Source organism: Trichosurus vulpecula, chromosome 4, assembly GCF_011100635.1.
Source record: "Trichosurus vulpecula isolate mTriVul1 chromosome 4, mTriVul1.pri, whole genome shotgun sequence".
NCBI classification, from domain to species: Eukaryota; Metazoa; Chordata; class Mammalia; order Diprotodontia; family Phalangeridae; genus Trichosurus; species Trichosurus vulpecula.
In genome coordinates, this window is record NC_050576.1 from 191,870,632 (window position 1) to 191,881,550 (window position 10,919).

The 10,919-nt window shown below is 50.0% G+C and overlaps 1 protein-coding gene across 1 annotated transcript; it reads right to left on the minus strand.

The window, feature by feature from the left end:
• Positions 1-1,937: 1,937 nt before the first annotated feature.
• C1QL1 (complement C1q like 1) lies at positions 1,938-10,445 on the minus strand. Its single transcript, XM_036757777.1, has 2 exons — positions 9,846-10,445; positions 1,938-2,117 (listed from the first exon to the last, which is right to left on the minus strand). Exons 1-2 carry the CDS (start codon positions 10,443-10,445, stop codon positions 1,938-1,940), a joined length of 780 nt encoding a protein of 259 aa, XP_036613672.1.
• Between the last annotated feature and the right edge of the window lie 474 nt (positions 10,446-10,919).

Here is a 10,919-nt window from a genome sequence, read left to right on the forward strand (position 1 = left end):
AGAAAACTGTGAAAGATGACAAAAGATGGCAACAGCCGATTTAGAGAGCTTATGGGAAGAAAGGCACGCTAATACATTCTTGGTGGAAGTATGAATTGGTCCAACCAGTTTAGAAAGTAATTGGGAGTTCTGCTAAGAAAATGCACTGTCCATACCTTTTGACTCAGAGATCCCCCGCTTCTAGGCATATATTCTAAGGCTTTCCTGGGCAGAAAGAAAGGTACCATATGTAGCAAAATATTAATTGCGGCACTTTATAGTGCTGAGAACAAAGTAGGCATCCATTGATTAAGGAATGACTAAACAAATTATGATGTGTGAAAGAAACAAGGAATATTAGGAATGCAGAAAAGTATTTATATGAAAGGGTATGCTGTGTGAATAATCAAGCTTGGCCCTAGGAAAGAGTTTACACAGCAACTTTACACCCTGTACTTCCCTTATTTCAGAGGCAGGGGAGAGGGGCAGGACTCTGGGTGTGATATATTGGCAACACACGTATGTATGTATGTGTGTATGTATGTATGTATGTTTGTATGTATGTTTGTATATATGTATGTATTCCTGGAAGGGTGGGTAGAGGAGGAAGGAGGGATATATCTGGAAATGAATGTGACATAGAAACCAAAAGGCATCAATAATTTCTTTAAAAGAAAGAATGGGGAGGAAGGACAATAACATTGACCACGGTACCAGATTTTTTTTTCCCCTGCCTTGCAGGCTGTAGGTGGAGTTGGGTTTAGAAGGCCAAATGTTCTTTCCTGGACTTGGTAACTGAAATAATCTCTTTAGGTGGAAGAACTGACTTCCACACCCCTCTCCCTTTGTATCTCTCCGTGTGAATTCTTTGCCCCGGATGACTCATATTTCACTTTGGTTGTGGAGGGAAAATAGGACCCCTACAAATGGAGCTGAAGGCCCATTCATCTGTATGGGTTTGGTCTGGTCTAAAGGCAGGGGGAATGGACAAGATGATCTCTAGAAAGCCCTGCCAGGGAAAATGAGAGTAGGTAGCGTTCTTCTCCCCAGCATCTCGGGTCTCAAGCACACGGATCGCAAGGGGAAACTGTAATCATAGCCCAGATCGTTGGAACCATCGAAGATCAGCGCCGGAAGAAATCACCTGGTCCAAACTCTTCCTTTCACAAAGGATTCGCTTGTCACTCAGGCATCAGGCCTTCTCACATTCACCTGTTCTCCAAGTCTCAAGGGTCAGGGCCACACGGCGCCCCTCTCCCACCCCCCCGCTCTCACTCAGCCTCCCCATCTCCGGCCGACGGGAGGAGGAGCCAACGGGATGGACGTGTGTTTTTATTATAGCTTTGGTCAGACGGGGCGCGGCGGAGCCGGGCCAGGGGCTTTGGGTATCGCTGGGGGAAAGAGTTTGGGGGGGATGAGGAAGGCTGTCCGGGGCACCCCCCAACTTGACCTCCCCAAGGTGAGAGGCAGAGAGCGGGAGGAGCCCCTGTGGGGGAGAGGCTTACCTTTCTGATAATTCCTCCTTCCCAGCCTTCCCCCGGGATTAGGAGAACTGGGAGGGGGACGCGGCACTCCGAAACAATATACAGTCGTATTATACATATATACAGTGCGGAAGGGGTGGAGGTCTTTACAGCCCCAGGATCAAAGGGGCGGTCTGTGAGCGAGAGCTACCCCGGGGCCCTGGTCTGTGGACGCACACCTGGTGGCCCCTGAGGTCTCAGGTGTTAGAGCAGGCTGAGGCTGCCTCCATCCTCCACCCCCCTAGCCCCTCCTTTCCTTTCGGGGTCTCGCTGGGGAGGTGTGGGGGGAAGGAGGCAGGAGGAGACCAGGGACATTCCCCCCTCTCCACCCGTCCGGTCCAGGTGTGAGGGTAGTTCCGAGGTTGCCCCTCGGGCGTGGCTTGGGTGGGAGGGGGTCCGGGAGGGACGAGAGAGGGAGAGACGCCCTGCCCGGGCTCAGTCGGAGTAGATGATGAAGCCGGAGAAGGTGCTGTACTTGTTACTGTTGCCGCCGTGCGCCTTGCCGCCGTCTAGCTTGATGAAGACCTCGTCCCCAGCATCCAGGTGCAGAATCACGCTGTTGCTGGCATAGTCATAGTTCTGATCAGCGTCCTGGGCGATGGCGCTGGCCCGGACCTGGGTGCCGAGGTGGGGTTCGGGTAGAGAAACCGAGGGACAGAGACAGGGAGAGGAACAGAAGAGAGGAAGGAAAGGGGGCAGAGGAATAGGGAAGGGAGAACGGAGAGGAGGAGAGGGGCCGGGGATTAGAGACAGAACATAGAGGAGAGGGAGAGAGGATGGGGTGGAGGGTGCAGAAGATAAGAGAAGGGAGGACAGAGGAAAAGGAGACAGGAAAAAAAGGCAGAAGATGAAGGAATTGATGACAGGGAGAGGGAAAGAGGGGGAGAAATTAGGGGAATGAATGTCAAAATTCTTGCAGTTACTCGTGTAGAGTCGGGCCGCACCTCTGGAAGACAAAGGGACAGAGTATCCCCATGGCCCCCTCCTTTCCCACCTTCAGGTGTCTGATCTCCAATATCTTTTTTCCATTTATTCGATCGGAGGGAAACAATTTGGATCCCTTCCCCTCCCCCCCCCCAAAAAAAAACCAAACCAAGCCAGGGTCTACTCCTTGCTGCACTTTGGAGTTAAGATGGAATCTTCCTCTTTGGTTTGGTAGGGTGGTTGAGTGTGGGTGGGGAGTGGTGCAAAAGAAGAGACTTGTACACAGGTTTTTGGGGCCCCCTTAATTTACAGAGAACCCTGAACCAGATCATCTCTAGGGCCTCTTTAGCTCTGTTGTACTTTATTCTATCTTCAGATGCTAATTACTTACAGGGAAGGAGGAGGCGAACCAGAAAAACTTGCAGTTCTTCTCTGCTCCTCCCCCCACCCAAACTCCCAACTGATTGAAAAGGGGACTGGGATGGCTTTTGGCTTTTGTAGCTGAAAAGCCATCTTTATTCCTTTCCTAATCATTCCCCCATTCAATAATAATAATTTCTTATATATATGTGTGTGTATATATATACATATATCTTATATATAACATAGACATCTCATAGATACATTATATCTTACATGTGGTATGTGTGTATACATATGTGTGTATATATGTGTGTGTGTGTATATATATATATATATATATATATATATAGTTTTACTGTCAACTAAGGGCTTTTGCCTACATCACTGAATCTCATTTGATCTTCACAAACAACTGTGAAGTGATAGAGCACGTGTTTATTATTCCCATTTTACAGATGAAGAAACTGAGGTTCAAGGTTTATGATGACACCTCTAAGGTCTACCTACCAATTGGCCATAGGTACTAGAACCCAGCTCTTCTGACTCCCAGTCCAGTGGTCTTTCCACTACTATACGTATAAAAGGCAATTCTTTCATCAGAAGGAAACAATTCAGAGGAAGACAAGGGAACCTTCTCCCCACCTCCCTAACAAACCAGGATCTTACTCATTGCTGCCCTCTGGGGCGCAGGTGGAATCTTCCTCTTGCTTTCTGTTGGCAGGGTAATTGGGGATGCTAGCTTGAAAACCACATGAAGACTTAGGAGGCTGAGGAATTCCCTCCATCTCCTCATGCAAATGGGAAGTTCAGTTGGCAGGCCCCACCTACCCCACGGCCAGGGATATGGCCACATGGTCTCTTCCCTCCAAGACTCTCCAGCTTTGGAGTTGGTTCCTTCTTCCTTTCAGGGGTAGAAGTAAAGTGACAACAAGAGAGAGTGAGACATCAACAGCTCAGTGCGGGCAATGGGCATGCCAGTATGTTTTCTCCCTCTCTGGATCATCTTGAGATTTTAAATCTCAGGATCATGAGTCTATTGGGTTCCTTGATTTTGAAGGCAACTTAAGGAAGGAACTAGAAAGAATATTAAACTTGGAATGGACCAACCTGGGCTGGAGTCCCAGCTGTGCTACTCACTAGATACGTGACTGTGGGCAAGTTGTTTCATCTGTAAAATGGGGATAATACGCTGCACACCCCTCCCAGGTGAGGATCAATGAGATAATATAGGGTATCCCCAAAGTCTTGGCACAGTTTAAAGCTATTAAAGCTTTAATATCTGCTTAGGTAGGATTGGGCTGGATGGTCTCTGATATCCCTTCCAATTCTGAGACTCTATGATTTCTACAGAGGGACAGAATGGGGTATTTGCAGCAACTGTCCAACTACCCTCAATCTGTAGCAGGGCTGAGGTCACCTCCTTTTGATCTGGTTCCTAGAGGGGAAATTGACATATGGGAAGCAGTGTATAAAGGCATTAGGCTTAAAACTGAACTAGGACTGGGGAAATCTTGCATCTGAAGCTCCCTGACCCTCACCTTGCTGGTGTGACAAAGGGAAGGGGAACCACTTCCCCACTGCCCATTCTGAAGAGTTCCCCTCACCCTCTTCCCTGTTCTGCATTCCCTTTCATGGAAATGTCCCTTTGTGGTAGACTATAGGGGATGTGTGTAGGTCTAGGGGATTCTAGCTATGGCCTAGGGGAAAGGTAAGACTCCCTGCTCAGCCTTTTCCTAGAATGTGGGGTCACCCTGAGCCTGAATCCCAGGATCAGGAGTCACTTCAGGATGTGGAGAGGGATGACACAATCTTACTGCCAACCACATAGAAACAAGAGAGGCGTTTAGTTCACTATTCCTGCCTATAACCTTAGAAACATCTCTGGTCCTTTAAGGAGCAGGATGAGTCCCTCCTGATCTGCTCCTTTCCCTAATTCTCCCCAATCTACTGGCCCTCCAATTTATGATCCTAAAGTAGCCACTCAAGGGGTAGAATACCACCAGAGAACTGACTGCCTCCTATGGGCTCAAAGAAGCAACGCAGGTCAGTGATGGAATGGACCTCCATATATGTGCACACCATTCATTTAATGTCCAAACACTCAAATTCTGGTCCCTTTTCCCTAGAAAAACTTCTGTTTGGTTTCACACTCACTCTCCAGCTAAGCCCAGGGGAAGATTAGGATAGGGTAGGGAAACTCAGTTTCTCCTTCTGGGAGATGGGTGAGAAGATTCTATTTTTTACCACTGATACTTTCAGGTTAGATTTTTGATATGATAAAAAAACAGGGCTTTGGGGGGATTTAATGTTGAGGAAAGCTTTTAAAATGCTGAGTACGCCAGAGAAATAAGCAGCTAACTTTTGGTGTTCTTTCCCTGATCTTGGTATCATTTATTATTATGTATACATGTTGTTATCTCTGCTAATACATTACTGATATTTATTTTTATTACTCAGATTAATCTGGTCTTCACTCATTAAGAGTGCATTTTTAATAACCAAATCCATTTTAATATTTTCTGAATAAATGATGTAATAATCTTGCATTAGAAATCTCCTAGTGATATGACAGGCATCTAGAAGTATTATGATTATTGTTTATTAATTATAATGGTTGTTCTTGAAATTATCCTAATTGTCTAATGAGGCATCAAGATTGTGCTATTCCAGTCCTATTCCAAAGGACAGAGAACTGAACCTTGAGAATCAGGACCCCAGAGACAGAAAGGAGGAAGGAACTTGGGATTACTGAATGATGAGGGAGATCAGGAAAGGGAACAGAAGAGACTCATTTACTTGATGTCTGGGTTCAAGTGGAGGCTGGATGACCACTTGTTGGTGATAATATAGAGAATATTATAAAAACTTGCATTTCCATAAGACTTTAAGGTTTGCAAAGTTTACATATATTAACATGTGTGACCCTTACAACAATTCCCATTTTACAGATAAGGAAACTGAGACTCAAAGAGGTTTAAGTGACTTGCTCAGGATCCTAAAGCTATTCGTGTTTTAAGTAAGGTATAAATGTATGATGCAGGATTTGAACTCATATCTTCCTGACTACAAGTCCATGCTGCCACTTCCTGCTTAGGTAGGGTTGGGCTAGATGGTCTCTGGCGTCCCTTCCGAATCTGAGATTCTGTGATTCCCATGGAGGAAGAGAACAGGGAATTTGCAATGACTGCCTAACTGGCCTCAATCTCTTGCAGGGCTGAGGTCACCTCCTTTTGACCAGTTCCCTGGAAGGGAAACTGAAAAACAGGAGGCAATGTATAAAGATCTCTGGAGGATCTAGGTTCAAATAATTTCTCTGAAACTTACTACCTGTGTAACTTTGGACACTTTAAGTCAGTTATTCTCCCTGGGACTCAGTTACTTCATCTGTCAAATGAGAGGTTGGGCTAGATTGCCTATCCTGGGTCTAAGACGAAAGTTCAAGGCTGTAAATTAGGCCCATGAAAAGGTGAAACAATGTTGCTAGGGTCAGTTAGTTCCATAGAAAAAATGCTGGGAATGGATCTTCAGCCTAATCCTATTTCTTGCAGGAATTTTTGAGTTTATGCATTTGTGGTGCTATTGAAACCTCTCTTGGTCAGCACGCTTATTTGGAGTTCACCTCCCCTGGACTCAAATAGGGACTTTAAAGAAGCCAGCCACTGAAGAACTGCCTCTTAAAGTCTCTTGGCTCCTGAGTGGATGCTCCACTCCCTCAGGAAGCAGATCCACTAAGGGCCTTGGTGTACACAGCCTTTCCTGGTCTTCTCCTCCAACACCATGAGTGAACCAACCTTACGATGGGGTAAATGTATTTCACTTGCTTTGGAGAGATGCTGGGGCTGCCTGCCTTCCAACAAGACTATTCAAGTGGATTCTGGGGCCACGACTCTGACATAGTTCACCCCTGGTCACCAGTCATGGCTGAATCCTCCCTTAGACTTTAGAGACAAAACACACACTCCTGGACCCACTAGAAGGAAAGAAGCCAGATCTTTTTTATGCTGCCTTCCTCTATTAAGCTAACTCTTGCCTCAGTCTCCTCTAAAAATCACATTTTAAAATTCTTCCCTTTTCCCTACTTGGAAAAAACAACCACCCACTGATTCTTCTAGAATCAGTAGTGCAGAATTTCTGGGCCGAAAGGGTCTGTAGAGATCATCTAGTCCAACCTATTCATTATTCAGAAGAGGAAACTGGGACCCAGAGAGGGTAAATAACCTGCCCAAGGTCACACAGTGACAGATTTAGGACCAGAATCCCTCTTCTTCTAGTAACTAATACTGGTCACAGGTACTGAATTCCTTTTTATACCCCACACCCAACAGACCTCCATACTCCTTCATATACTCCAAGGTTTTAAAGCCCTTCTGTTTAGCCCTTATAAATGACCTGGGTAGTGGTGGAACAACCCTCTATATTATAACTGCATTGCCTAACACATGGCTGGGTCAGAGCCAGCACTTCCTCCTTCCCTTTCCCCCTATCTCCCTGCCCCTGCACCCAAGGACCCAATCTGGGGGAGTGGTCTACAACTCTCCAGTGTCTAGGTCTAAGGACCTGCCCACACCTTCCTTTGAGAGAGTTCAGTGGTCAGGGAGACGGGAGGGTTTGAGGGAAATTTGAGCATCCACAAATGGAAAACAAAAAGTGCAGGCTGGACCTCAGAGATATGAGAAGCAGCCAATAGCAGACATGAATGGCCTGCCCAGAGCGTCCAGGAAGACACCCCCAGCAGAGGAGAATGAAGACTAGGGAAAGACCAGCTCCTGGATAGTGACTGGAAGCCCTTTCTCTCAGGCTTTAGGGTAGAGACCCAGGGGAAAAGGAAAGAATTCTGCTTCTCAGGCAACAAGTTTCCCTATTGGCTCATCCCGAAACCTAATGCCCCTCCCCTGGTCCCTTTCTTTTCCCCTGCTCCCTACCCCTCCTCCCAGCTCTGCTCCTTTCCCTGTCTCTTCCTTGTTGTATCTTCCTACAAGGCTAGTCCCAGGTGCCCACCAAAGCTGTTCTGGAAGGGAGAAGGTGGAGAGGGTGCTGGCTTGGAGCACATCACATTAGGTTCTTACCCCACCCCCCAACCTGGTTAGAATGAATATCATGAACAGTGAGGAAAGGACAGCTTGACCGGGGTGAGAAGTGTGTGTCAGGGTTGGTGCCAGGGGTCTTGAGAATGATCATGTGGGAGGGGTTGTAGGCAATGATTACACATTAAAGGTGTCCGCGCCTCGAGATGGTGGGGCTCTCTCCTCCCCCACTGGCTGCTTCCCTGAGTCATTCACTGATCCTGAACTTCTCCCCATCCCCATATGCTATCTCAAAGAGTAGGGCCCCGATTTGCCAGGCTCTGCCCAGACCGTGCCCCTGGCCTGGATGTCAGGCTATTTTTCTGTTTGGTGATGGCAGTAAGCTGTCATAATTTCTCCATAAGTGATATTCGTGTATTTTTAGCATTAGGCACCTCCCCTCAGGCCAGCCAGTGATGGGGCAGGGCTGGAGAGGGTGGGTATCTCACTTGTCTTGGAAAGACCAAGCTCACAGCCCTTCATCCCAACCCCTGAAAGCTCTGAATTCGAACTTTCTTTGGGAAAAAGGAGAAACTCAGGGCTCAGCATTCAACGGTGACATTGCTGATTTTTTTATTGGTAATTAATAAGCAGAATTGTGTTCTAATCAAGGCCAGGGAAAAGCTTAGCTTGCCCAATTTAGCAACTGGGGGCAGAGATGAAAGAATAAGAAAGGATGAGACAGGGACACAAACAAAGCACCATGACTTTTTCCTGATCTCCACCCCCTCCACCTTTAGTTGTACTTATGAGCCTTAGTACAGGCTGAGAAGGCAAGGGCTATTGGAGAGAAAAGAATAATCTGAGGCCAAGGTCCCAATTTGGTCCCTCCCCACTCTGCTCAGTTGCTTGAGAACCCTTTCCTCCTGCTCCCACAATCTGAGGATTTGGCTTGACCACCAACCCTACCCCTTAGGTCAGTGGACAGCTATGAGGGACATTTCAGCCCAGGCCAGGTCAAAGGAATAATTACGGGATGAGTTTGGGGGCTGGGACAGGGCAGGGGGGCGAGGTTAGCATTTGAAGCTTAGAGTTTCAGATCTTCCTCTTTCCCTTCTCCCCCAAGGTGAAGGCAGCCACAGCTTCCTGCATTTCCAGGTTCGATCTCAGGTTTATAGTCTCCTGGGGATTCAAAGTATTCGGGCAAAAGGGGGAAGACTCTCCTGGGCAGAATTTTTGGATACCACCCTCTCCCCTCCCCCAAGCAAATAAGGAGGAGAGAGGAACTGCAACAGAACTCAGACACCTGCAAACCATGTCTCTGGAAGGCAAACTTTTCCCACAGGGACTACCCTGCTACGTCCTGGGGGATGGGGACAGGGCTAGATGCTGATTTACCCAGTATCTTCCTACTTGAAAGAAGGGCAGCCAGAAAGCACCTAAGGGCTATAGGCCCTGGAGGGTGGGTTTCCAGCTCTAATGACCAGTGTGCCCTGGCTATCCTAAGCCCCTTTGGTCCTAGTACCTGCTCACCTGCTCTAATTGTCCCCTCCCATCCTGAAGCTCACAGTATCTCCTGTTTCCTGCCTCCTAGCACTCCTGCTGTCCTGTCTCTCTGGCCCCTCCTATCTCCAATTGTCCCCCTCCCCACCTGTCTCATCTCCAGGCATTCTTTCCTTTGGGCCCTCCCCATTCACTCTCAGTGCCCACCTGTCGTTCCCCTCTTCCAATTTACACCTGGAAGGGAATTTAGAGATCATCTGCTCCAATCTGCTTATTATACAGAGAAGGAAACTGAGGCCCTGAGAAGGGAAGTGACTTGCACAAGGTCACAGCAGCAAAAAGAGGACTAAAACCCAGATATTTACTCCAAATCTAGTGCTTTCTACACACCGTGCCACCGCAGAGCCCGAACTCCCTATTCCCAGTCACCTCCGCACTCCCATTCCCGGATACCCACCTACCTCAGTGACCCTGTGCTAAAGTTTCTCTGTTCTCACAACCCTGCCCTTCTCCCCACTCCACTCCAGCCCCAGCCTCTCCTTGTCCCCACCTGCCCGTTCTTGCAGAGATCTGCCCACATGCTGGTGCCATCCCCTCCTCGCATCAGGACGTGGTAGGTGAAGAAGTAGGTGCCAGGGATGTTGCACGTGAACTTGCCGCTGGCCGCGTCGTAGTTGTTCCCCAGGTTGGTGACCACGTCGTCGAACTTGAGGATCTCGTAGCCCTCGTGGGGATTCTTCAGGCCAGCGTAGAAGGCCACCCGGGGCACCGTGGTGTAGGTGGCGGTGCTGATGGCACCGTTGCCTCCAGGGCCCGGGAGGCCAGGGGGACCTGGTTTCCCGGGCTCACCCTTGTCCCCAGGGGGGCCCACAGGGCCCGGGGGGCCAGGATCTCCTGGGGGTCCTGGGGGTCCAGGCTTCCCAGCTCTGCCAGGCTTCCCCTGGGGTCCCTGCACCAGAGTGGAGGGCGGGGGCGCGCCACTGTGCTCGCTCAGGGGTTCACCGTCGGGGCGGGCGGCAGTGGTGGAGCCTGGGGCCCGAGCCGGGTAGGGGTCGCACACCATTCGGCAGGTGCCCAGCATCTCATAGTGGCCGTCGGGGCCGCCAGAGCTGACGAGCACGGGGATCAGCACGACCAGGACCAGCAGCATCACCACTCCCACTGCGGCCGCCAGCAGCGTCTTCCTCCCGGCGCGGAGCCTAGCAAGCGCCGGGCCGCCCGGTCGCGCCGTCGGGGCAATGGTGCCAACGGGGCGGGGGGGCACCAGTGGGGCGCCCGTGTTCAGGGGCGGTCCTGCGGAGCTCCGGGCATGGGGCCGGGCGGAGCGCACCGCGCTGCCTAGCCCTTCTCCCTCCTCCCACCCTTTCTCCCTCCCGCGGCGCGGCCCGGACTGAGCAGCGCCGCCGCCCGCTCTCCACCTCCCGTTTCCTACAGCTGCCGCGGCCACCGCCCCCTCGGCCGGGCCCCGCCCCCTCGGCCGCTCCCCCGGCCGCTCCCCCGGACTCTGCGGGCGGGAGGGGAGGCAAAGTATCGGGCGGGGCTAGGGTTCAATTGGGCTGCAGGAGGCTGGGACCCGCCTCCCGAGAGGGGGATCGGGTGGAGGCTGTAGAGGAGGGGGTGGTAC

What these genes read in the sequence shown, in the direction of transcription:
- C1QL1 (XM_036757777.1), bottom strand. Translation starts at nt 10,445, where the DNA reads ATGCTGCTGGTCCTGGTCGTGCTGATCCCCGTGCTCGTCAGCTCTGGC. An exon ending in ATCTCTGCAAGAACGGGCAG is followed by an intron (nt 2,118 to 9,845) that starts GTGGGGACAAGG and finishes CTCGGCACCCAG; the next exon opens with GTCCGGGCCAGCGCCATCGC.